General features: G+C 39.3%; 1 protein-coding gene across 2 annotated transcripts; it reads right to left on the bottom strand.

The window, feature by feature from the left end:
* Positions 1-213: 213 nt before the first annotated feature.
* gapdhs (glyceraldehyde-3-phosphate dehydrogenase, spermatogenic) lies at positions 214-13863 on the bottom strand. 2 transcript variants are annotated; one of them, XM_079241222.1, is made up of 11 exons: positions 13836-13863; positions 5270-5329; positions 4268-4364; positions 4069-4175; positions 3471-3561; positions 3257-3375; positions 2988-3069; positions 2305-2456; positions 991-1153; positions 811-908; positions 214-701 (listed from the first exon to the last, which is right to left on the bottom strand). In XM_079241222.1, exons 2-11 carry the CDS (start codon positions 5296-5298, stop codon positions 632-634), a joined length of 1008 nt encoding a protein of 335 aa, XP_079097348.1. In that variant the 5' UTR covers positions 5299-5329; positions 13836-13863; the 3' UTR covers positions 214-631. The 2 variants fall into 2 exon arrangements, with proteins under 2 accessions (XP_079097348.1, XP_079097349.1); XM_079241223.1 differs by lacking the exon at positions 13836-13863 and adding an exon at positions 13315-13419.
* Positions 13864-24361: the final 10498 nt, after the last annotated feature.

Here is a 24361-nt window from a genome sequence, read left to right on the forward strand (position 1 = left end):
TCCTAAAGTAAAAGCAGGTTTCACATTCGGTCAATGTAAAAAATAAAAAAATGTATGGCTTTAACAAAACTATCTACATAACTACAGCGTCTCACTCTACAATAAGGAAGATCAAATTAACTATTAACTTGGTAATTATTAGCCAAAGTACTAAAGATTTTCACACTTTTGGTTCATTTAAAAAAACGAGAATAATACTCAGGGAGCTTTAGGTTTTTCAAACTTTATTTATTTACCTCATTATTCTTAAGCAGAGTTACAGTACGTCTGCCTCTCAGCCTCCTCCTTCCACTGGTGATTAAGCTTTTAAAACACACCAACAGTGAGATGGATACAGTAGTTACCATAGTACTCAGCCATAACAACACATCTAAAGTGGCAGTGGGAGGTGGAGAAGGGACACACGGACACAAATACTTTCACCAAACGGTCGCCTCGTCATTAAAGGAAAAGACAGATGAACTCAGAACACTCAAACACACTTGCTGCTGCCTACATTTACTGTAGTAGAGCTAAGGGCCGCGATGCTATGACTTGGCTATGGGTGGGGCTTGTGTGTAAAAGAGAAGGGAGGGGTAGAAGATGGTTCGGGGTGGTCCCTTTCTGGACTTCCTCTCTGGGCAGGAAGCGTCTACTCCTTGGAGTGCATGTACAACAGCAGGTCAGCCACACGGTTGCTGTAGCCGTACTCGTTGTCATACCTGCAGGCAGGAAAAAAACAAAAAGAAAGAAATTATTCAGTGTTCTGTGTTTGTCTTTGGATCAATAAAAACTTTGAGTAAAATTTGGTTGAGATGTTGGAAAACTCACCAGGAAATGAGTTTGACAAAGTTGTCGTTGAGAGAAATGCCGGCGCCAGCGTCGAAGATGGAGGAGTGAGAGTCGCCAATGAAATCAGAAGACACCACCTGCAAAATGTCAGAACTTTACATCCATCCATTCCTGGAAGTGAGTCGCATTTTCCAGGAAGATCCAGAGGAAATGAAATACCTGGTCTTCAGTGTAACCCAGCACTCCCTTCATGGGCCCATGTGCAGCCTTCTTGACGGCCTCCTTAATCTCAGCGTAGGATGCAGGCTTGGACAGACGGCACGTCAGATCCACCACGGACACATCTGCAACGGGCACCCTGAAGGCCATTCCTGTCAGCTTGCTAAAAAAACATGGAAGAAGAACAAGAGAGACATTGGACTTTTCTGGCTCTTCATAGGCTGATTGTTCATTACTCTGCATTTCAGCCACATTTATCCAATCCAATCCAACTTTATTTGTAAAGCACTTTAAAACAACCACAGTGGACCAAAGTGCTGTACAGAAGAATAAGACATAAAACAGCTATACAATTAAAACAATAAACAAAAACAAAACAAAAAATAAATAAATAATAAAAATAAAATAAAAATAATAGTACATTCAACATCTCACATGGTGTCAAAAGCCAAGGAGAAAAGATGGGTTTTAAGATGAGATTTAAAAACAGACAGAGAGGAGGCCTGTCTGATGTGGAGAGGCAGATCATTCCATAGTTTAGGAGCTGCCACAGCAAAGGCACGGTCACCTCTCAGCTTGCGCTTCGTTTTAGGTACACTCAGGAGCAGTTGATCAGCTGACCTGAGAGAGCGGGGGGGTGTATAGGGCTGCAGCAGCTCGGAAAGGTAGGGCGGGGCAAGACCATTGAGGGATTTAAAAGTAAATAAAAGAATTTTAAAACTGATCCTAAAACGTATGGGCAGCCAGTGAAGTGAGGCTAAAATGGGGGAAATGTGCTCGTGTTTACGTGTGCCAGTTAAAAGACGTGCAGCAGCATTTTGCACCATCTGAAGACGGGCCACGGAGGACCCACTAACCCCCACATAAAGTGCATTACAGTAATCCAGCCTAGTGGTCACAAAGGCGTGGATTACTGTTTTGAAGTGCTGCCTTGAAAGAATAGGTTTAATTTTGGCCAGCTGCCTCAACTGGAAGAAGCTCGATTTAACGACTGAACTGATCTGACAGTCGAGCTTGAGATCAGTATCCACTTTAACCCCAAGATTTGTGATGGTTGGCTTAATGAACTGGGCCAAGGGACCCAGATCTACAAGGGGGGCCCCAGTGGTGCCACCAAAAACCATCACCTCTGTCTTTTTCTCATTAAAATTTAAATAGTTTATAGCCATCCAGGCCTTTATGTCGTCAAGACACCTGAGTAGTGGTTTAACAGAATATGAATCTTTCTTTTTGAGAGGGACATAAATCTGACTGTCCACCCTGGACCTCAGGGTGGAGGGGGTAGCATTTAGAGGCGCTACTGACGACACATACCCGTTGAGCTCAGGGATGACTTTTCCCACTGCCTTGGCAGCACCAGTGGAAGCTGGAATGATGTTCTGGTGGGCACCGCGGCCATCCCGCCATGCCTTGGCGCTGGGACCATCCACTGTCTTCTGGGTGGCTGTGTATGCGTGGACTGTAGTCTACAGAGAGGAGAGTTGTTCAGTGTGAAAATTAGGGGTGGGAAAATTTAATCGAAAATTGGGAGTTTTTGCTTCACAATTTAAAATAGATTTTTTTTGTTTAAAAAAAAAAAAAAAAAAAAAAAAGTCTTTTTTTTTTTTAAATAAATGAAACTAATCCATTATAAAATTTTTGTCATTTTTATTGTTTTTATAGATCTTTTTACTTGTCTTCTTGGGCATTACAGCAGCAGAATGATGGTCTGGCTACTGGGTTGTTGTTTTCTTTAAAGCAATTGAAATCAAGAAAAATGACTAGTAAAAAAAAAAAAAAGAAAATGTTTTAAAACATTTATTTTGTTTTTAATCTACAAAAATCAGCAATATTGAAGAATTGTGAGAATCGCAATTTAAATCGAATCGGCACCGTAAAAAAATGGAATCTAATTGGGACAGAATCATCACAGTCCTAGTGAAAAAAAAAAAAAAACATTGTGGCAGCGCTACATTGAATAATACATTTGGTAACTGCACAGATTAATAGTTACTCACCATGAGAGCCTCCTCGATGCCAAAGTTATCGTGGATGACTTTGGCCAGAGGGGCCAGGCAGTTGGTGGTGCAGGAGGCATTACTGTAAATATAAAGAGACAAATATCTATTAAAATCTACTTTTGTTTCTTTTTTTTTCCTTTTTTTTTTTTTTTTTTTTTTAAACACAGGAAGTGCACTCTTCAGGTTCTGGTTTGACATTGGAGCGACATGCTGGAGCTTGTTTCTACAAAAAACAGAAAATGTGCAGAAATGTTTGTGTCTGTTACCTGACAATGGTCATGGAGGAGGGGTCGTATTTGTCCTCGTTAACTCCCATGACAAACATTGGAGCATCAGGTGAGGGGGCGGACACAACCACACGCTGCGCACCACCCTGGATGTGAGACTGCAACAAAAAGAGAGCACAGGTCAGACACTGGACAATATGACAAGCTGGATATTTTCCTTGATTTTAAGCTACATTTAGATGTGAATACATACAGAGGCCTTCTCCACGCTGAGGAAGACTCCAGTGGACTCGACAACATATTTGGCTCCAGCACTGCCCCAGGGGATCTCAGCTGGCTTCATACTAACATAAACATAAAAACAAATGGAGGCAGTCTCAGATTACTGGAATCCTACTTTGGTACAATATCTGAATACTGCAACAGCATAGAAAACAAGTAATGAGGTAATCATACATAATGCAAGGAAAAGGGTCGGTGCTACTGTTAGAAAAATGCATCCTTTCTGTGTGTGTATCCTTGGTATATGTATAGATACACAGTGCTCAGGGCAGTGAAGCTGGAATGTCTCTTCTATAACCATCCCTCTCTGTTGGTATTGCTTTTTCCAGATCAGAGACTATATTACATAATGCTCTAAAACAACAGCTGGACCTCAGGGTGGAGGGGGTAGCTGTATGAGCGAAGCATTGAGAAGCAGAAAGCCTCGTTCCACTCACAGGTTTCTAATTAAATTATTAAGAACCAGCTAACTAGCACAAAAACTTCACTTTAAGAATTAAATATTAAAAAAAGTATCTATCTGTAATGAGCAGAATCACTACTGGTAGATACCAACCATCATCACTTACCATTGGAAAACAGAGATGGAGCTGCCATCAACGATAAGCTTGTCGCCCTGTTGGGAGACCTCACCATGGTAACGGCCGTGAGTTGAGTCATACTTGAACATGTAGACCTACGGGCCGGGAATGAAATGATGTGTTACAACGTATTTAATGTTTAAATGTGATACTCTGTGATGAACGCAGCAAAGAGGGATTTTCTCACCATGTACTGCAAGTCAATGAAGGGGTCATTGATGGCCACGACTTTGATGCCTTTCTGGAGGCAAGCCCTCAGGACCAGGCGGCCGATGCGACCGAAGCTGCAGATGTGAAAACAGAGACAAAGATTAGTAACAGCTGCTCTGGGAGCAGAAATTTCCACAGTATGTCAAAGCATTCCTGAGATCTCTCACAAATCTTCTAACAGACAGAATATAACTCCAAACATAGCTTGTACAGCATAGGAAATGGGTGTTTTTTTTTTTAATCCTTATTGACAAGCTGGTTTTACTTTAGTATTTAAATATATCATTAACTTTAAAAATGTGAGGGATAAGAATAAGCTAATCCTGCACATCTCTATAAACTGAAAGGTTTTTATCTTTATATACTCATATTATGATCTTTCTTTCAGATCAATGTTCTCCCCCCATAGTTGCAGAGTCTGTTGGCCATCATGTGACTAGTCATGTGTTGGCTACACCACAACCTATCAGCACAAAGTATTGTCATGTCAATATCTTTAAAATGAGAAGAAACCAAACTATTTTCTGAGCATACAAGGAAGATTTTTCCTCTGATTTTGCCATTTCAATCTTCTGTTGTTTGACACATTCAGTTGTGAATTGGAGGTCTGGTGGAAACTGGACTTTTGGTGTCTTGTTAAAGGTCAGCAGCTTGCAGATGAACCACAGGAAATGTTGCTTCTGTTATGTCAAGTTTAATTAAATATATCACACAGTAGGACGTAACATGAAGAGAACATGCCTGTAAACTGAGCTTAAAACTCCCAACACGTAATCATGATAAATGACAACTTTTGCTCTGTAATTATTTTCTGGCAGATGTCTGCAGATGATGTTTCGCTTGTCCAGAACAGCAACAAAAAGTTCATAAATATTTACTGATCCTGTGCAACTGCATCCCCTCACTAAGCTTCACTGACATCCTGTCATAAACATCTGACATTCAGTCTGAACCATCCTGTTTGTAGGATCAAACTCACCCATTGATTCCAACACAGAGGTCTGACATGGCTGCTGCTGCTTAGGGGGAATGTAGTTACCTGAAAAATAAAAGATATATCCATGTTATTAGAAAAACTACAACCACAATGTTATGCATGCTGCTAACTGATCTCTACCCATTTATCATTAAGAAATGTATCAATAAATGCCTTAAATTTAGCCAAACACTTCAGACAGTTTGCAAATTCAAACATTTTACTTATTTGTAAAGATGGCTTCATGTACGTCAACCTTTGACAAAGCATTGCATATATATCTGAAGCTGCCTAAAGGTCCTTACAGTTTACATGTTAATGTTAATTCCCTATAACAGAGACTTCTAATTCTTTGCAACTAAATAAACATAGGTGCCTTTATTAGTTTATGTTTGACGATCACATATCACCAGGGCCGGATTAAAGGTGCACAGGGCCCTGGGCCCTGAGTGTTCCAGGGGCCCCCTTCCCCACCGCAACAATATAAAAATTGTGAATAATATACTGTGAAAGGCCATTTCTGACATCTCTCAGCCAGTGGTTCCAATAGCAATACACTATTGGTAGTGGTGTAACTATCTGGCTTTTATGTACATTTAGTTTCAGGTCAAACTGCTGGTATTTTCCCTGGGCCTGTGCCCATAATTCCCATTGGATAATCCAGCCTTGCATATCACAAAGAGATTGCAAGTGAAAAAGCTTCAACATCAGTCAACGGGCAAGTGTCCCATAGTGTATAATAAATTAAACACAATGGCGTATACAAGAAAAGGCAAAGGTGATGTGCAGTATGTGTATAAAACAATAGTATAAGATGGGCGAGGTGAATGGTATGTAAAGCAGTAGAGACTTGTCTGGCAGCAGAGCTGAAGGGGAGGGGGGGGGGGGGGGGGGCTGGCCATGACTCAACTATGTGACCTGCTTTTTTTCTCTGCTTTCCCTTCCTTTAGCTGTTGCTTCCAGCACACCCCTCTCTGCTCCTCTTCCTGCCTCTTTTCAGCTGTATCCTGGCTCACAGTGGACCTGTGGGTGGGACTTTGTCATGAGAGCGAGTGCAGTCTGCTCTCATATGGTAAAAACAATGAGTCTGTGTTTCGTTCATTTCATAGAAATTCTATCAGTTGATCAACACGAATGTCTATTATGTCTACTGTGTTAGAGTAAATAAGTCATGGAGACATCTGGTCTGCCTCCTCTTCTCAGTCTCACCTGCTCTACTTAAGTCGCTCATATTTTGTGCTTTCTGAGGCTTTGGTACGTCACATGTGGTCATGTGACGTAAATTTGGGAGTCAGTAAACTCTTTATTTGTTGCATGAAGTGAACAGACATACTCTGACAACTTTACCCCATGTGTATATGTGTGTGTGTGTGTGTGGCAAGTGGAGGTGGAGCAGGTGAGGGCGACCTGGATTGTCCTTGGAAGTGGCTCGTTGTCATTTTAAACGACTTTAATCTCATAATCTGTTGTGTGTGTGTGTGTGTGTACATCTCAAAAGGGACTGCGTTAAAGCAGGCTGTCGATCTGGTGAAATGCATTGTGGGAACCCTCTAACTAGGCTAGCGGGGTTGCCAGATTAGGAAACATCACCTCTGCCTTCCACACTCACCTATGAAGAATAGTAAATTAGAGCTTCGGGGCATTTTTAACCAGATTTATGTCGCGAGACTGCGCTATAAAATATTACAATCTCAACCCCTGATTTCTTATAGCGGTTTTTAGTAGTGCTGCCATGTGTCGGAGTTATTGTGCTCTTATCTGAAGGGAGAGCGACCATTTTGTGTTTTGCTGCTAGCATCTATAACACAAGGTCACTAAAGGAGATGGAGGAAGAGAGAGAGAGAGAGAGAGAGAGAGAGAGAGAACATTTGGTATGACCACTGGTGCTCACATTTCTCCTTTCAGTTTCTCCTCTGCAGTTTAGCCCTTTCACTTTCTCTCTTCCTCCATCAACACCCTCCCGGTTTTGTCTACACAGAGCTGTTGCCCCGGGTTTCCAACAACAAAATGGCTACTTCCCTGACAAGTGAGGCAACACAGTGGTCTGTTCTGGTTTTGGTGGAAATTTCTACTGGACAGAATTGAGTGGAGGCACTCAGATGTCTCAGATATGTGCCTCCAGATGTAGAAAGTTTTCTTAAGCTCATGTTTGACTAACATGTTCAGGCAAGTAGTGCAGACTAGGGAATGTAGGAGGGCCTCAATCTCATGTGCTTGGTGAAACATCCTCAAACACGTCTATTAATGCTGCCCTGCAGCTATTAAAATGGACAGATTGGTCAATCAAGGGCAGAAAAGAAAGAAGACGAAGAAGTTGCAATGTTTTGAAAGGAAAGGAGTTTCTCAATAAGGAGGCAGAATGAACACAACTGGATAATAATACTGATCAGTTTTTAAAAAGGAGGCATCTTCAGTATGAATTCAGTTTAGAAATGAAGTGATAGAGAATTATGTTCAGATTGTTAATCCCAATCAGATTTTATTTTAATCTATGTATTCATAAAGTTATTTCTTTTCCATAATTCATGTACTGCGATTGCCTAGCGACCTGTTCAGGGTGTACCCTGCCTCTTGTCCAGTGACTGCTGGGACAGGCTCCATCTTCCCTGTGACTGTGGCGATATGCTTTCGTCCCGATTCAATTAGAATATTTTGGGTGCCAGTTTGATTTAAATTGCGACTCTCACAATTCTTTGATATTGCTGATTTTTGTAGACTAAAAACAAACAAAAAAAATGTACATAACTTTTTTTGATCGTCATTTTTCTTGATATCAACTGGAAAAAAAAAACACAGCAGCCTGACCATCATTCTGCTGCTGTAATGCCAAAGAAGACAAGTAAAAAAAAAAAAAAAAAACACCAATAAAAACAATAAAAATGACTAAAATTTTAAAATGGATTATTTTTATTTGAAAAAAAAAAAAAGAAAAAAAGAAAGATTTTTTAACAAAAAAATCTATTTTAAAATTGTGGGGCAAAAAAAATCCAGATTCTCGATTTTTCGATTTTATTTTCCCACCCCTACCTGTGACCCTTCATCAGACAACGCAGTTTGGAAAATAAATGAATGAATTAACTAATCATTCATGTATTTATTTACTTTTTTTTTTTTTTTTTGCACACTGAGTTTAGAAAAAGCATACACAGTCAGAAACCAAAATAAATTATGGGAAAAAACCCACAGTTTTACACACTCAATAGTTCAGAAGCTCTGACTGCTGAGTTTGACTTTAAACTGGTTAAAACTGCAGGACTTGTGTTGCTGAATGGAAACAACACACCAACATGCAGGTTTATGGACGAAAAAATAAAGGGCATAAGTGTGTGTGAAGAGAGCCAACCTATAAGAAAAAAAAAACAAAAACCAAAGAAAAATTAATTAAAACTTCTTTTTTTGTTGTTTAGGTGAAAGTGAACTACCAGACCTATTTATTAAGATTAATGTACAGATGATTCAGTGTGGGAGAAAAAAATGCCAAAATATGATTCAGATTTTCTAGAGACAATTTCGAAGCAGTTTCTCAGACAAGTGGTGGACAGAAGACCTGGTTAGCGCTTCCTAATATTTATCTGACAGTATCTGAGCCCACATTGATGACAACAGTACAGTGCTTTGAGTCACATATTTTATGTTGGAAAAGCGCTTCATAAATAAAGTTTGACTGATTGAACTGAATCAAAACCCAACTGAATTATGTGATACCAAATACTCATAAGTTAATTACTGACAAATACGGTGCATCATTTCTGCAGCAGCTGATAATTCCTCACAAAATAATAGGCAAACAAGAGTCTCCTTAAAACATTATTTACCAGAAGTCTGAAAGCTTAACAGGTTAATTCAAGTTCGTATTGTAAGGCAATTAATAGCATGTTTCATGTAGTTTAATCATAATATTGTATATTTATCATAAACTAAACTTTTATTTCAATCTCCTTCTGCACAATAAACGTAACCTCTATTCTACAGCTATACTTTCATTTAACTTCAAAGTCTTGCCCCTTGCAAAAGAAGACACAGCCAGGCCGGGTCTGGTATTCAGCACACACACTCTGAAAGCCCTCGCACAGACATGCCACAGCTCACAGAGACCGTATTGTGAAGAAGTGAGTAGAGAGGTAACATGCTGTCAACTGCAGTCTACAATCTGCTGACACTCATTAATACATTAGAGGAAGAGGGAGTCCACGTAGCCAGACAAAGTGGCCCTGGCAAGTTTTCTTTTATCCTTTTCTGGATCGTTTTTACAGATTTTATACAGCATGTGTTCAGTAATCTAACAAGTAGGGACACGCATGAAGGATCAACAAAATACTTTGTAGTGGGTTCTGGCAAAATATCTCATTTAGATTTGATAATATACGTGATCCAAACAATGCATAGAAGCTTTTAGTACTACTTGCTTTAAGCAGAAGCAATGGCTATCACAGGCCACATATACAGACAACGCTAAGCCTGGATCAGACTGAAGTGGGGGATGTGCAATGCAACCACCTCATCTGAAGGGATAGATTATGGGAGACCCATTCACTGCACACCCAGCCACTCACTGCTCTCCTTTACCCATTTGCCCTCTGATTTTCCATCTGTGCATCATTGCTGATATCTCTGTTAGGGTTTTTGCCACTTCCTCTTGATCAGCACACCTAAAATACCCCTACTTTCCCCTCATCCATTTCTGTCTCACTTTTCTGACTGCATGAGTTCTACACATTTCCCATCACATGACCAACACCACCCAAACTAAGCATTAAAATTCAGCAACCTCCAGCTGGCTGTTTTTTTTTTTTTTTTGTCACTCTTTGTATGTCTGGTCCTCTTGGTTTACTATGACCTCCCCTCCCCCATGGCCTATTTTCTTCTCACAAACAATATGAGTAACCAATAACGGTGGGCTGGACGGATCACTGGGAATCGGTTGACCAGAAAATGAAGACAATAATCTGCATGAGGGGATGAAGTCTGAAAACTGGGAGAGCAAGCATGACACAGCATTCCACCTCGGCCAACATTTTTCTGATATGAGTGACGGATTTTTCTTCTTTCTGCAATGTCACTGGTCTTGCACCACCATTAGGGCGATGAGTGGTATGCAACAGCTTGCTGCAAACACTATAACCGTCTAATGGCTCACATTTATACAGGAGTCACGAAACCCATCATATAATTCACTGTAGTCTTTTTAAATAAAGCGAAGTTTAGAATGAATGTACCATAGACTCTTTATATTTTAGTTTCCCACAGTTTGTGCATTGATTTCACATTGAATAAAGTCATTTTAAAAATGTATCCTTATTTCACCTAGTCATTCTGGCCCTCCCCCCCACCTTCATCCTTCAACCGCCCTTCTTTCAGAGTCCCTTGCCTATTCAGACCTTCCCCCAGCTTCCTATTCCTCTGTCACACCCTCTTTCTCTCCAGTGTTTTTCCACTGCAGAGGCCACACAAACTATCCCATTAGCAAATGTTTTCTCCTTTTCACATCAATTCCAACAGTTGGGGTAATATTGTGTTCAACTTAATCATTTTTCAGAAGAAAAAACAGCTCATTTTATTTTCACAATGGTTCATTAAGAAAATGGCATTTTACTGGTGCAACTAATCTCTCAAGCGTCCATCATTACCATCCCACCTGAAAGGCACACGCACTGGAGACCGAAGTGTCCTGCTCAGAGGGCACAGGCCAAAGTCACTGTTGCCACAAGACATTTCAACAGTGGACAATTAAGATAAGCATCATGAATTTCTTTGACAAAATACAGCTTTTCCAAGGCTAAAATTACTTTATTCTGCTTTTAAATTGCAGTAATGAGGTGTGTTTAAACTGTCTTGCATAATTTAAAGACATCTGATGACATTTACATGACCTGACCAAGATCACTGGATAGATGTCATCATCACTTTTGGACAAAAACACATTTTAATATCCGTACAAACTCTTCATCCACCATGTTTTTTATGGTTAGGAACTTTTGTTTTAGTAGACTATATGTACTTTAAAAGCCACTTTGCTGTTGCACATCTTTGTTTTTAAGCCGAATCAAAAGAGAAAATATCTTTGAGGACAAATTTAGTCAAATCTGCAGGATAAAGGTGAAACTAGATAAGGAGCATCAATCATTTTACTATTAAACATCTGCCTCAAATAGTGTGTGATTATGGTAATATAATAACTGTGAAATAAGCAAAGCTTTCTTGCTTCCTGAATCCCATTGTGCAATTCCTTGCTTGTGGTGTGGTTCATTTCCTACAAGCAGTGACAGTTAGACGCAGAGAGCTGAGTCACTGTAGTTCACTTCATCTCTCAGACCACAGAGACACGATTGCAGGTTGATGGCTGAGCTGCAGCTGTATGATCAAGTAAGACACTCATACAAACCACATCACTTTAATTTGGAAAACCTAACTTACCCTACAACAGCTCAGTATCACCTCAAGAAGAATGAATGACTCAAAAATGCAAATTAGTCACAGGGCAGACTGACTTTCAGAAGCACTGCATAATCACACTGATATGAGCTGGTTTGCAGTCCAAGAACCCCCTCAGGAATTGTGCACACATGGGGGAAATTTTAAGATGATTAACGAAGCTAGAATGAGACTACATACAACACGTGAAAATCTAGTCCCTATCTATAACCTGAGTGATAAAGACTTCACAGCAAGTAAGTAGTGCTTGTCCACATCTTGTTATGCCCTGTGTGGTGTTGGTTGGCTCTGGCTAATCTCATTGCCTTAGTTTGCTCAGCACAAAAGCAGCAGTAAGTACCAGAATCAAACATTACACACATCTGCAGGACCCCAAGTTAAAACACTTCCAGGAGCAGAATGGGTGCCTGGCATTAAGATAGATTTTAAACAGCTTCCCTGCACATTGCATAAAGCTAATGTCATATAGCTTTATTAATATTCATACAATAACCATTTCTGGCTTGCATACTTATGTGCATAATATGACATTTTGCAAGGGCAAAATTATAAGAAAATAATTTGAGAATTTTAATAAATATTGATCGAAACATAAAAATTTCAGTGTTAAATAATGTTGCCAACTTTATACTACAACATGCCTCAAGATCTAGCTTGAAGCAGCTATGTGAAGCTACAGATGCTAAAACAATGCTAACTCTGACACTTAATATGCTTAATTCTGAGCTGCTATATGTGACTATCCATGTCCTACAGTATAAACTGTTACATTCAGATGGAAATCAAAGTTAAAAGTGATGATCAGCATCATCAAAACAGCTCAAGGCCTTCAGCGTCATTCATCAACAGAGTATGTGACCTTCATCCATCAGACATGGCTGAATATATAAGCAACCAAACCTGCAAGATGTGGAAAAATCTGCCACAGATTGCAAAAACATTAAGCTTATTTTGTATTATTAATTATCTTGCGGTGTAAAAACAAACAAACAAACAAAAAAACAACTAGAAGGACATAAAAATGTTCTGGTTGTTTGATCATCATTATATTTTACTTCTAAATTCCTTTTTTATTGTCCCACAAATGTTTTTAACAAAACCAGGCCTGTTAGCACACCGCATCAACAGGTCCGTCGAGTCTGAAGTCAAACTGCGGCAAAATCATGCGACACTGCGCCTTGCCTTTCTGAGCTGTCCTTCAAGGGTGAAGCCCCCATTTCTCCCATATATGTCAAATTTAATTCCCATTACTCATTTTCCTCCTTTGCTTCACACAACAGGGGTTTCTACTTCCTGTAAATGCGAGAATACAGCTCATCTCTTAATGGCGTAACGTCGCCAGGCTTCATCACGAAGAGCAGGAGAGGCACGTAGCTTCATTTGTTCACATCCATTCATTCTGTCACAGCGACATTAGGCTTATTGCACATAAAAACCCAGCAGGAACCATGTTACTGAGCTGGCGAGGTTGGATTCATTTTAGCTTTTACCACTAATTTACACGGCTGATGTTTCTACTAAAATAAAGAGAAGCAAACTACATTTTTAGGTTACATAACATGGAGTCTAATCCACTTCCGCAGATGCAGCTTTGCGAGCTGTGAATGTCACGTTACCTGATTAGCGGAAACTGCAGATGATGAAACTTGACTTTATGCATAAACCGTTTAGTTTGTGTTAATGTCCTGTCAAATATACAGCATTTTACATTAAGCTTCGTGATGCAACAGTGAACATTACGCAATAGCCAGCCTCTCTTCCACACTATGGCGCATCCCCTCCCATCCTCGCGCCTCTAGCTAGCAATGGATAGTTTCATCCTGTGAAACAAGCTGCTATGCATATATAGTTCTCTCTCGTCTTGTAACCTTTTTGCTGCTATCTTTGCTAATTAATATAGGCTAACATGTTTCACAAATATCCATTTTATTAAACTTGGATGCAGCACGATGGACCTGCTTCCGCGTGTCATTTACAACGTAACGACTCATGACGTGATGGCTTTCACGTCAGAATAAAAAGAAAAAAAAATCTGTAAACCGTGAGACCTCTGGTTTAAGTTCAGATTAAATTAAAACAAATACCTTGGTGTGACAAAGGCCTAAATACTAAGTGGCAAAGTGGTGTTTAGGCTTACCTCACTGCTGTTGCTTCTTGAGTCAGTCTGCGCAGCTCTAAGCGCAGGCTTCCGTTTTTATACCCGACACGTGCCTTGGGGAGCCTGGTCGCCCTGGCAACGTGACGTCACAGCATCCCCTGCTGTCAGGATCCAGTCGGAACAAGGGACTGGTCACGGTCTCATTGGCGACCATGAGAAATAAACCAGTGGTCTGGTTAACATCGCAGCATATTAGTGGAGAACCAAGTGTCTATGATGAAAGTTAGCTAATTCATCAGAGAGAAAAACAGACGGTGAAGACAGAAATGGATTTTCTGGCTACCAAAGGAACCAGAAGAGGATGAGTCATCTTGTTAACCCATTCTTATCATGTATTGTCAAACACGTGGATGTGATGAAACACTAGTAGCCTATAGCTTTACAACATCTCTCCTGGTGGTCAAAATCTGGGAAACACAATGATTGCTTTTAGTCATGATAGTCACATTTATTCCAGTCTTCATGTAATTAATAGGCTGGTCACTCTGTGCACGTTTTATGGTCTGCAGGATTGAGTTGTACGGTCAATAAAGCCAAAGGATCTGAGGCCTCCATTGTGCATTGATCTGTGAAGGACCGCAGATTGGTTCCCCTATAGATCCAGAGAAAAACAGAGCCCATATGGATGGATGCAGCACATATGTAAGGGGTTACGTTTCTATGGAAACTGGCTTGATCACCGGTACCATGTTATCATATAGGCAATAGAAAAAAAGCAAACACATTTAAACTAAAACATATGTAGCCTGTTTTCTTTTGGATAGAGCAGTTGTATTGTTTCATTATTATTACATTTATTCCCTTTTATATCTGAGAGGAGATGAAGAGAGAAGTGACCCCCCCCGTGCCACACACACTACGCCAGACTGAGAAAGCCTACGTGAGGCAAGATGCGTACAGTGCCGAGTAACATGGGAAATTCCTGCAGTGCAGCGCAAGAAGAAAAAAAAAAAAAAAAAAAAAACGCCCATTCATTCACCAACACTTTCACACTCATTACATCCGCTTTCGTCACTTGTGAGTGGTCAGAGATTTCATGAGTTTACAGCAAGATGGCCCTTCTCAGATAGAAAATCCCCGACTAACTTCTGAATACTTCACGGCCCAGATTAAAAGAAGAAGAATGAAAGAAAGAAAGAGTGTTTAATTCTGAAAAAGCCCCGTCTTGTCATTGAAAACAGACCTTTCGGGCTCAGCCAAGAGGCAATGGCGCCATCTTCTGGTCTAACGTAGATCCTGCACACAAGATTTTTTTATTTTATTTTATTTTTTTTAAAACTTGCTGACTGCTATGTGGTCAATGAAGATATTTAATTAATTAAAAAGGATTTTTAATTGTCAATTAAATTGTCAGTTAACTGACAATTGAAGATGTCTAACCTCTAGAGGTCATACCATCTTCAGGGTTGTAAAAGTCATAACATGGGCTATGTGTGTTTGACCTTAATGGCCATGTGGGTCAACAGTGTAAAACAAAAATGGGAAAGGGAAAAACAATATCAAGGGCAAGTAATACAATATATTTTCCGACCAGATGTAAAAGTGATGGCAGTGGGAATTAGGGATGATCTAAACAATACATATCTTAACATTGTGGAATGAGCTTCCCCTCCACATCAGACAAGCGTCCTCCCTGTCCATTTTAAAAACTCGTCTTTAAACCTATTTTTATTCCTTGGCCTTTAACCCAACATAAGACAGTTTCCAATCAGTGTGCCTTATTTTTATTATTGGTTTTTACTTACCATTTATTTAGTTTGGTTTATTATTTCAATTCCGTATTCCTTGTATGACCTCTTGTTTTATTGTGTTATTTATTTGCATTTGAACTGTTTTATTCTGTTTTTATTTTGGCCGATCGTGTACAGCACTTTGTTTCAACTCTGGTTGTTTTAAACGGTTTATAAATAGAGTTGAGTTGAGTCACCAAACCTAACATTAAGTTTTTGTTAAAGGAGTAAATATTGTGCTGGTGATTCAAGCCTTAATTAACAATCACCAACAACCTCAGTGACCATCAGTGTTTTGGGATGATGGAGTCTGTAAACAACGTACATTTGACCTAACTGACCCTATGTTGTTATAAAAAACAACTGTCACAGAGTTCTTGTGATTCCAGATGACTTCCCACTACTAAGGGATGGAATGTCAGACAAATGTCAGGGGGAAAAACACTTTTATTAAACGTCTCTGGGTAAAAAGAAAGTCTTTTGCTTAAGACAATCCTCTAAAAATTGTCCCACACAAGGTCAGGGAAGTTGGGTCAGCCTTGTGCAGTCCAGTGTCCTGCAGGGGGGGAATCAACTGCAACCAGCATGGGGCATGTCCTCCTGGATGCACTCTGTTTGCGCCACTGCCACCTTGGATTTAGCCACGCCGCTGCCAGGGAAGACACATACAAGGATGGCTAAGACCACACATCCAGCCCACCCACGCCCAACAGCTAAGAGTTTCAACCTTCCTTTGACTTAGCCGTTCATGGCATTGGGTTCTCTCCAGGCTGGTGGTCCTTGCTCCAGTTCTGACGCGGTGTCCCGGTGTTCTTTTAATGCCCGCTGTAAGCAGCCACAATCATCGCCGTCGTCCTGTACTGAAACGCTGTCCCTCCTCGTTCTCGTTCTCGTTCCCGACAAAACATAACGGCAAGGTTTTTTCTGATAAATAGTTCTCCACTTTGACACAACCAAGCTAATCTTAGTAAGGATGTTAACTCCCAGGTCATCACGCATGGTTCCTTCAGCTGCTTTACATGTGTTTGATTCTAAAGCTAACTCAAATAGCTCTTTATCCCCAGACTTACAGTTCATTTCTCTGTTTGTCTATGTGTGTATTTGAATTGCAGCAAGTTACTTTTGCAGCTGTGCTTTAGCAGGACTTTCTGTTTCAAAATGAGAATATTTGAGGGTTTTAATTGGTATGTGGTTCACTTTGAGTGCCTCATTTTTTTCAGGCTCTGCATTTTATTATGGTTTTATTTTTCTTTAATTGTTGTCCATATTACATATTTATTCACATTTATCCTCCTATTTCTATCTTTTTGCATGGAAAATGTACTCTAATGTGCTTCATGAATGAATTTCAAGCTTTTGGACTGCTTTTCCTGTGCTGGAACTACTAATTTAGTTGAAGAGGAGGTACTCAAGAGTAGCTCCAAACGCAAACCAAAACCATTTTCTTGGAAGCTGAAGAGGATTTTTGTCTTAGAGCACAACTCTCCAAACCAAGAAAGGCTTCACCAAAAGATGTAGGACTCTTCTCCTGCATGCACCTCCCTTCCTGTTGTGTCAGCTGTTGCTTCTGTTTGTACTACACTCCATCCTGCAAAAAAAAAACCCTCCCACTGCAGCTACAGTTAACATCTATAACACCTACTTCTCATCGGCAATCAACGATCAAAGCTGCATACAGGGAAGGCTGCAGGCCCAGAGTCTGCTCAAGGTACATGAAAAACTTTGCAGCCCACCTAGCAGTTCCTCTAGTTGATTTGCAACATACAGGCAACCAGTATTCTGCAGTGGAACACATCGTGTTTTGTACTGGTACCCAAACTGGAACCCAGGTGAGTTAATCAAAGACCAACCTATGGTATCAAATTTCATGAAGATGCTGGAGCATCAGGTGTCTGTCCATAAGGTTAAAGGTCGCTGATGCAATGTACCCCCTTCGGCTTGCTCATTAGGACCACAGATGTGGTTCGTTACATACTGCATCTCGATTTCTCCTGCTTGGAGGAGACAGGTTTGTCGTATGAGAATCAATTTTTTTTTCAAATTCCTTTGATTTATGCCTCCTGGATTACAGACTTCAGACAGACAGCATCCTCACCGTGTGTTCCAGTTGTCTTCAGAACTCGGAAATCAGAGGAATTTTGCCGGAACTAACAAAGTAATCTCGGTTTGTTGAACGTCACAGGACCCCGAGATTACTTGTAGTCCATTAATGTCTTTATTAAAACTCTTCATAATATATTTTGTGTCTGTTAACTTTTCAGTATAAACAGAGATTTGTTTATGTCGATGATTACGAGCTTGTTCATGTAAATTTGTGTCAATATGTTTGGGTTATTAATTAATCACCAAAATTGGCTGGTGTTCTCATTGTGCACATTTTTACAATTGGTTTTTGATTTCTAGTTCTATAGGGACCTATAGGGACAAATCAGCCATTTTTTCAGAGTTGGTGCAGCTCTATGTCACCTACTCTCGACTACTTGGAAATACGAGACAACTGGAACTATCAGCATGTCAGGCTTGAGAGTTGTGGCTCTGGGATGTTCAGTCCCCTTTTGTACTTAACTGGTGCACCACAGGGGACTGTTTTAGCACACTTTTTACTCGCACTACACACCAGAGTTTACATAGAACTCAGTCTTCTTACATACAAAAGTACTCGAATGAGAACGCTATTGTGGCCTGTATCAGGAGTGGTCACCAGCAGGAGTTACAGGAACTCTTATGATGCTTTCAGGATTTGGTGCAGTAACTGATGTCTTGAACACAGCCTAAACTAAAGAGACGGTGGATGATTTTAGAGGGAAGAATCAATCCCATCCGCCAGCCTCCACACAGGGAAAGGTTATTGAGGTAGTGCATTCCTATAATCTGGAGATCCTTCTGGATAATGAGTTGGACTGGTTCTCAAACAACTACTTGCTAGGATGATATCTGAATACTATCCAATATCTTTTCCAATGCTACTTTACAGAGTCTTCTTTTGTTTCTGAGTCATTGGACAGCTTAATTTTCCTGCAGACATAAAAGTTCTTTCTGAATCTGATGTTGACCCTCTAAACTCACTAAATTTCATGATATTTCGTTCATCAAAAAGATTATAAAAGACACTTAATTGGGGACAACATATCAGGTTTAAATTTAATTAATTCTTTTGGCTCTTATTTCATTAGCTTTCCATTAAAACATAAACTCTGTATAAAGTAACAACTTAATTGTTGGACATAAGGCTCTGAGCTACAAACAGGCCATAAACAGGAGTCTGTGATGTAGGAGCACATGTAATATTAGTCTAATCGAGATTTTTTTTTTTCAATACTGATAAATCCCAGTCAGTTCCATACACCTCAAAACAAGTATAACTAAGAACGTACTGTTCCATTTCAGGAGCATCCTGACCTCCTCAGGAATGTTTCTCAATTCGATTAGAATAGCTGTGATGTATTTCTCCCTATGAAAAAAATGAAATTCTTAAACTTGCAAATCCTGCAGTGTCTATCCCTTTTAGGATGCAGCAAATCATTTGCTCAAATGATAACTTTGTGGCAGCATAAAACCAATAGAGCAAAAAAGTTTGGAAACAGTTCAATGGATTTAGTATCTAAAGAAGCATTTAATATTGAACTTTTAAATAATGAAGTAGCTTATAGTTAGCATCTTTGGCTAAATAGGATCAGCTTTACATCAAGACTCAACAGAAGCCTTCTTCTGTGTCCAGCATCAGACAGATGAAATGACTGTATGAGGATGAAAGTTTGGTAGAAGACACATGTTTTCAGTGTTCACCATGATTTTCTTGATGCTTTGTCATTCCCATCTGGGTCATAACCCTTGCTTTTAAAGGGACGGCATATAAATACACTTTGCAACACAACATGATGAAACAGAAAATGAGTTATTCTGGCCCCCTCCCCCTTTCATTTATTTGCTGTGCATTATTAATTCTGTGCACCAGGGGGCAAAGTTCCTCTTACAGCCACAGTTTTATGAAGCAAGATCCTACCAGTTTAGAGAAAAACACATATCCAATACATTAATAAATGTTCATAGAGGCACTTTAGAAAATCTTGTTTCATCATGCAAAATCAAGCTATGATAACTACAATTTAAGCAAACAAATGAGCAGAAATGATTTCACATTTTTGTAGATTGTAGTGCATGTGATTATAAAGTGGTGTGGCCTTGTTTATTGTCACAAAATCAGCTTTCATGGAACAAATCTCCCATTTATTTCCTCTGTAAACACACCAAAGATCAAGTTTCAACAAGGTGAGCACCTGTGCAGCAGCACAAACAATTTATTGATATTTAAGCTTCCTTACATAAACCGTCAGCTGAAATGAGCCACTAGCAAAATGACAAATCTTTCATATACACCTCCGACCACTACTTAACAGGAAATTTAGGTCTGAGCAAAGGTGTGTGGGTGTGGGTATGTGTATGTGCGGATGTGAACATATGAGATTTCAGGCTTTCCTTCATACATCTCTCTGAAAAAACAAACCATTTGTCATGCTGTAATTTTTAAATAATTTCCACATGTTGGAGTTATGTCAAGGTCTTAATAGCCTGAACATTATGCCTAATTTTCACGTTTACATTACTGCATATATGATTAGATCTCGTATAGTTTTTCTCCTCATTTTTGACTCACTGAAAGTGATTTAAGACAACTCTTAATGCGGTGAGCCTGAACAGTTTGACACAGCGAGTCCATGGTGCCATTAAAAAACCCCTCCTGACCCCCTTAGGCACAGAGCCGGTCCTCTCTGATAATATTTTCATAAGCTGTGAATTATAAGTGTTTAAAAGGGCACCGATCGCAGAATAGCAGCCCTTGCCAAGAGCTGCTTAGCATCAGTAAACCACAGAGTCTGGATGGAGAGCCTGGAGAGCCAGATCTTTAGCCAGAGTTAAAACATTAATTATAACAATTATCTTTTATGGCATATCTGCTGTTAACAAAGTATACAGTGGAAAATAAAATAGAGGAAATTATGGGAAGGATAGGGGATGAAATACTACACAGCCACCTTTAGCCAGATTTTAAGATTCTACACCCTCAAATGTAAGGGCCTGCGACCACTGCATATCCAGGATTTTCCAGAGTTTTTCACAGAGCCATAAGATGATGGGGGGGGGGGCAAACTAACTAAGAGATACTGCATGAATATATAGACAGGTTTCTAGCTCCAGTCTTAGTTCTTCATGTTTCAGAAAATCTGCAGGAGAAACTGAATCACTCTCCTTTGTAAGAAGATCACATAGTGATAACCTTTGTCACAGCTGTTAATTGAAGTGCCAAAAATACAAATATGGCAATAAAATTGTAAAACATTCACACTGGATGTAATTCAGATTTAGAGCAACACGTGACAAAAAGGACATCCACGAATTACCACATTACAGTTTGACCTGATGATTTAAGTGAATTCATGTCTTGTCAAGACTTCTTGTGCTGATTTTGCCCCTTGGTGAGGTTCACCTGCCACACAGGTGGATTCAGACAGAAACTCTATAGAAAGGTTCAGACACCATTTCCTGCTGTTTAATGTCTCTCAACTAAAAAAAGGCTTTGTAACGTCTAAATTAACATCTTGTTGCCTTGCACATGCATAGTGTTCAGCTTTTTTTTTTTTTTATTTCTGTTGTTGTATTTGTACGATGCAAGTAAATAGAGAAATTCATCTATTTACTGACACAGTGAGATGAGATTTGGATTAATTAATGTGGATATGTACATTGCCTTACTTAACCACATTTCTATCTCATCTACTTCCTCTCCCACCTCTCCTTTTCTGTCATGTTTACTTTGGCCTGGCACTGGGAGACTGGAAATGTCACCTCATCACAGCAGAGATTTGTTTTCCTTGGAGGTTGAAGTAGGATGTCTGTTAATCTGATCTAAAATCCTCAACCTGGATTTGGCAGCTACCTGCAAACACTGCTGGCTCTGAAACAAGTCTGTGAAGTTCTTCTTACAGCGTTGTCTGTCTGAGAGAAAGACGACCTGTTATAACTCTGCATCAGACTCGTGGTGTGTAAGACTCAGCCAGTTTGAACCTTATTCTGACTGGATTTTACTGGGGAAACAAACAAGCTATTGTGCAATTAAGCTATTCTGAAATTCAGCTGAACCTGCTGCAGTGGAAAAAAACACTCGGAGACCTGTCTTTTGCAACATGGTGTCACATAACCATGCACAGAACTCACAAGTTGTGTAAATCACAAATTTAATCACAATATGATATTTTATCATGGCTAATAATTCAACATTTCATTTGATTCAGTTCAGGAACCAGTGATCAACTTGAGATGATACCACAAGCGGATTTAACATGATCTCTTCCATTTATATTAAATCACAAAAAGAAACTAAACTGTCAAAACGTTTCACAAATCAATCAAAACGCATTTGGAACTTGGTTATGATAGTCCAGGTAGTAAAGTCTGACGGTAGTTACACACCTGAATATCATGATTTTCCTCATCAAGCTAAATCTGTTAGAACAAAACAAATTTAAATTATTCCACATGTTCCTTTTAAAAGAGTGTCAAATTAATAATCATTGTATTGATGTTTGATTGATATTTTAGTTTTGGATTGATGAAGTTTGATTGCTGATCGCTAAATCAGTAGGACTTTAGTACTATACATCAGTGTACTGTAGATACTGATATTTTATCTTATCTGTCAGAATGTTATATGATGTGAAATAAAAATTAATTAAATGAGTAATAGAGCTGAAGCTGACAGATATTTGCTGGAAGTTGCTTAATATTAAAATGACAGTCTTCTTGTAGAACATGGCAGCTTCATGTGAGTAAATAAAGTTATAAATTACTTCTATTCTATTCTATTCTATTCTATTCTATTCTATTCTATAGTCATTTCACAGATACTTTTATCCAAAGCGTGGTTTTTCCAAAAAACTTGATAAGTGATCAGTTAATCACAGAAATCCTTTTTCTCAGGTGAAAAAGATAGATAGACTTTTATAGATAGATAATATAGATAAATGCCTTGAAGTCAGGTCACTTGACTCAGCATCAGGTGGGGCTAAAGACTAAAAACTGCACAGAGAGAAGCATCAGGACATTGTTGCATTGTAGGGAAATGGGTTTATTGGACCTTTGCAGCCCACACCTTCACTCAGAACATACAAGGCTTGTTAGCCATTATGAGCAGAAGATGTCTGAACATGTGAATGACATGTCAAACAATTAGACTCCACCACAGCTTGTTTGTTCAAACAAAAACATCTCTTTTTGTTTCAAAATTATGTGTCTTTCTCATATTAAAAATTGGATGCAAAATCTCAGCTTTGCAAAAGAAGGATTCAAAATGGATGCAAAAAGCCATCACATGACAGACTTCAGAGTCCACAATCCAGCAACTGTTTCCTCAGTTCCTTATGTTTTAAAGAATTTACCACAAACTGAGACATTTTTCTTATTCTAGCTGTTGTCTTTTGATTCCTCATCCTAACCAGGTAATATTAGTGCCTATACCTAACCAGGAAACTGTATTTACAAAGCAGAACCAAGTGGATTTTGGATAATCTGGGCAACTGAAACAAATATTGATGAAGCCAAGGATGAAAGGAAACAGTTGTTGTTGTGTGATCTTTACCTGGATCCCCACAGTTCCCCATTTGCACCTCTCCCGAGTCTTTTTGTAGATTATTTCTGTCAATGTTTCATACCGATGGGTTTTATCAGTTAGTTGGTACAGAAATCATTTTAAAAATGCTTTCATGTTTTTTTTAAAGATTGTAGGAGATGCTTCACTGCAGTTCTGTGTGACTTCAAACCTCCTGGACAGCAAAGCTAAATGTGATTTATATGTTGTACTTAAATTGAACTGCAGAAAATAAGCTCATTTACACTGACCCCAACAGTATTTAATATCATCAGTTCTTGTTCTTCTTTTGTCTCTCCATTGTCATCTTTTTTTTTTGCGTTGCTTTTCCATCATCTGTGTATCCTCTTGTACACCCCCTCCTCATTTCACCCGGACCATTTTAAGTCAGCCTGGGTCAGAGGTGGTTTACTTCTTTGTGGATGATGAGCTTTAGCCGCAGCGGAAGAAATGGTTCGCCTTTGCATAGGTGGTTTGTGTATTACGAAATCTAATTAGTTTTCCATCTGGGGTGAAAGTTATGCTTGTGCAATATTTATCTTTTGTATTTCTTTGAGTGTGTGTATGCGCATTGTGTATGTTCTACCACTTGTTGTGGTTTAAATTCAGCACAAGAGCAGGAGTTCAGTCAAATAGTGGTTTGGCTGGATTTCCAGGTTCAGGTCTAAAGAACGAGGCAAGTTAATGGAACGTCCTAACAAAAGAGAGTGTGTGTGCAAAAAGAAAGATGTGATGAGTTTGTGTGTGTTTGAAACGTGGTATGGCACCGGTGAAATGACATTCTTGAGGTACAACGTGTCTCTTCTGTTTTGCTCACCTTATGTCAAAAACATCAGGTGGCTCTCAAGAGGGATGAGAAAAAGTTTTAAAGAAGAGGTTCAAGTTTTAAAAAACAGGAAGATGAGTAATCTCTTACCAGATCTTATGACTCTTCTCTTTCTGTGAAACAGCCACTTTCAGACAAATAAGAACCTGCAGCTTAAAAACAGCAGAACATCTGACCAAACAGTACTTACCAAAACTGACACACTACTAAAACAAATATTATTACTGCTCCGATGTCACACTTTGCTTATTACTTGTGAGTCTGGGTTTTAATCTGTTTTTTCATTACTTCAAGCTTTTATGCCTTA

Source organism: Telmatherina bonti (genome assembly GCF_933228915.1).
Source record: "Telmatherina bonti genome assembly, chromosome: 5".
Taxonomy (NCBI): Eukaryota; Metazoa; Chordata; class Actinopteri; order Atheriniformes; family Telmatherinidae; genus Telmatherina; species Telmatherina bonti.

Bases quoted from the DNA above. Each gene is read 5' to 3' on its own strand.
- gapdhs (XM_079241222.1), bottom strand. From the start codon at position 5,298: ATGTCAGACCTCTGTGTTGGAATCAATGG. The intron at 3,562-4,068 runs GTAAGTGATGAT...TGTTTATGTTAG, and splicing joins TCCATCTCTGTTTTCCAATG to TATGAAGCCAGCTGAGATCC. The intron at 2,457-2,987 runs GTGAGTAACTAT...TCCTCTCTGTAG, and splicing joins GCATCGAGGAGGCTCTCATG to ACTACAGTCCACGCATACAC.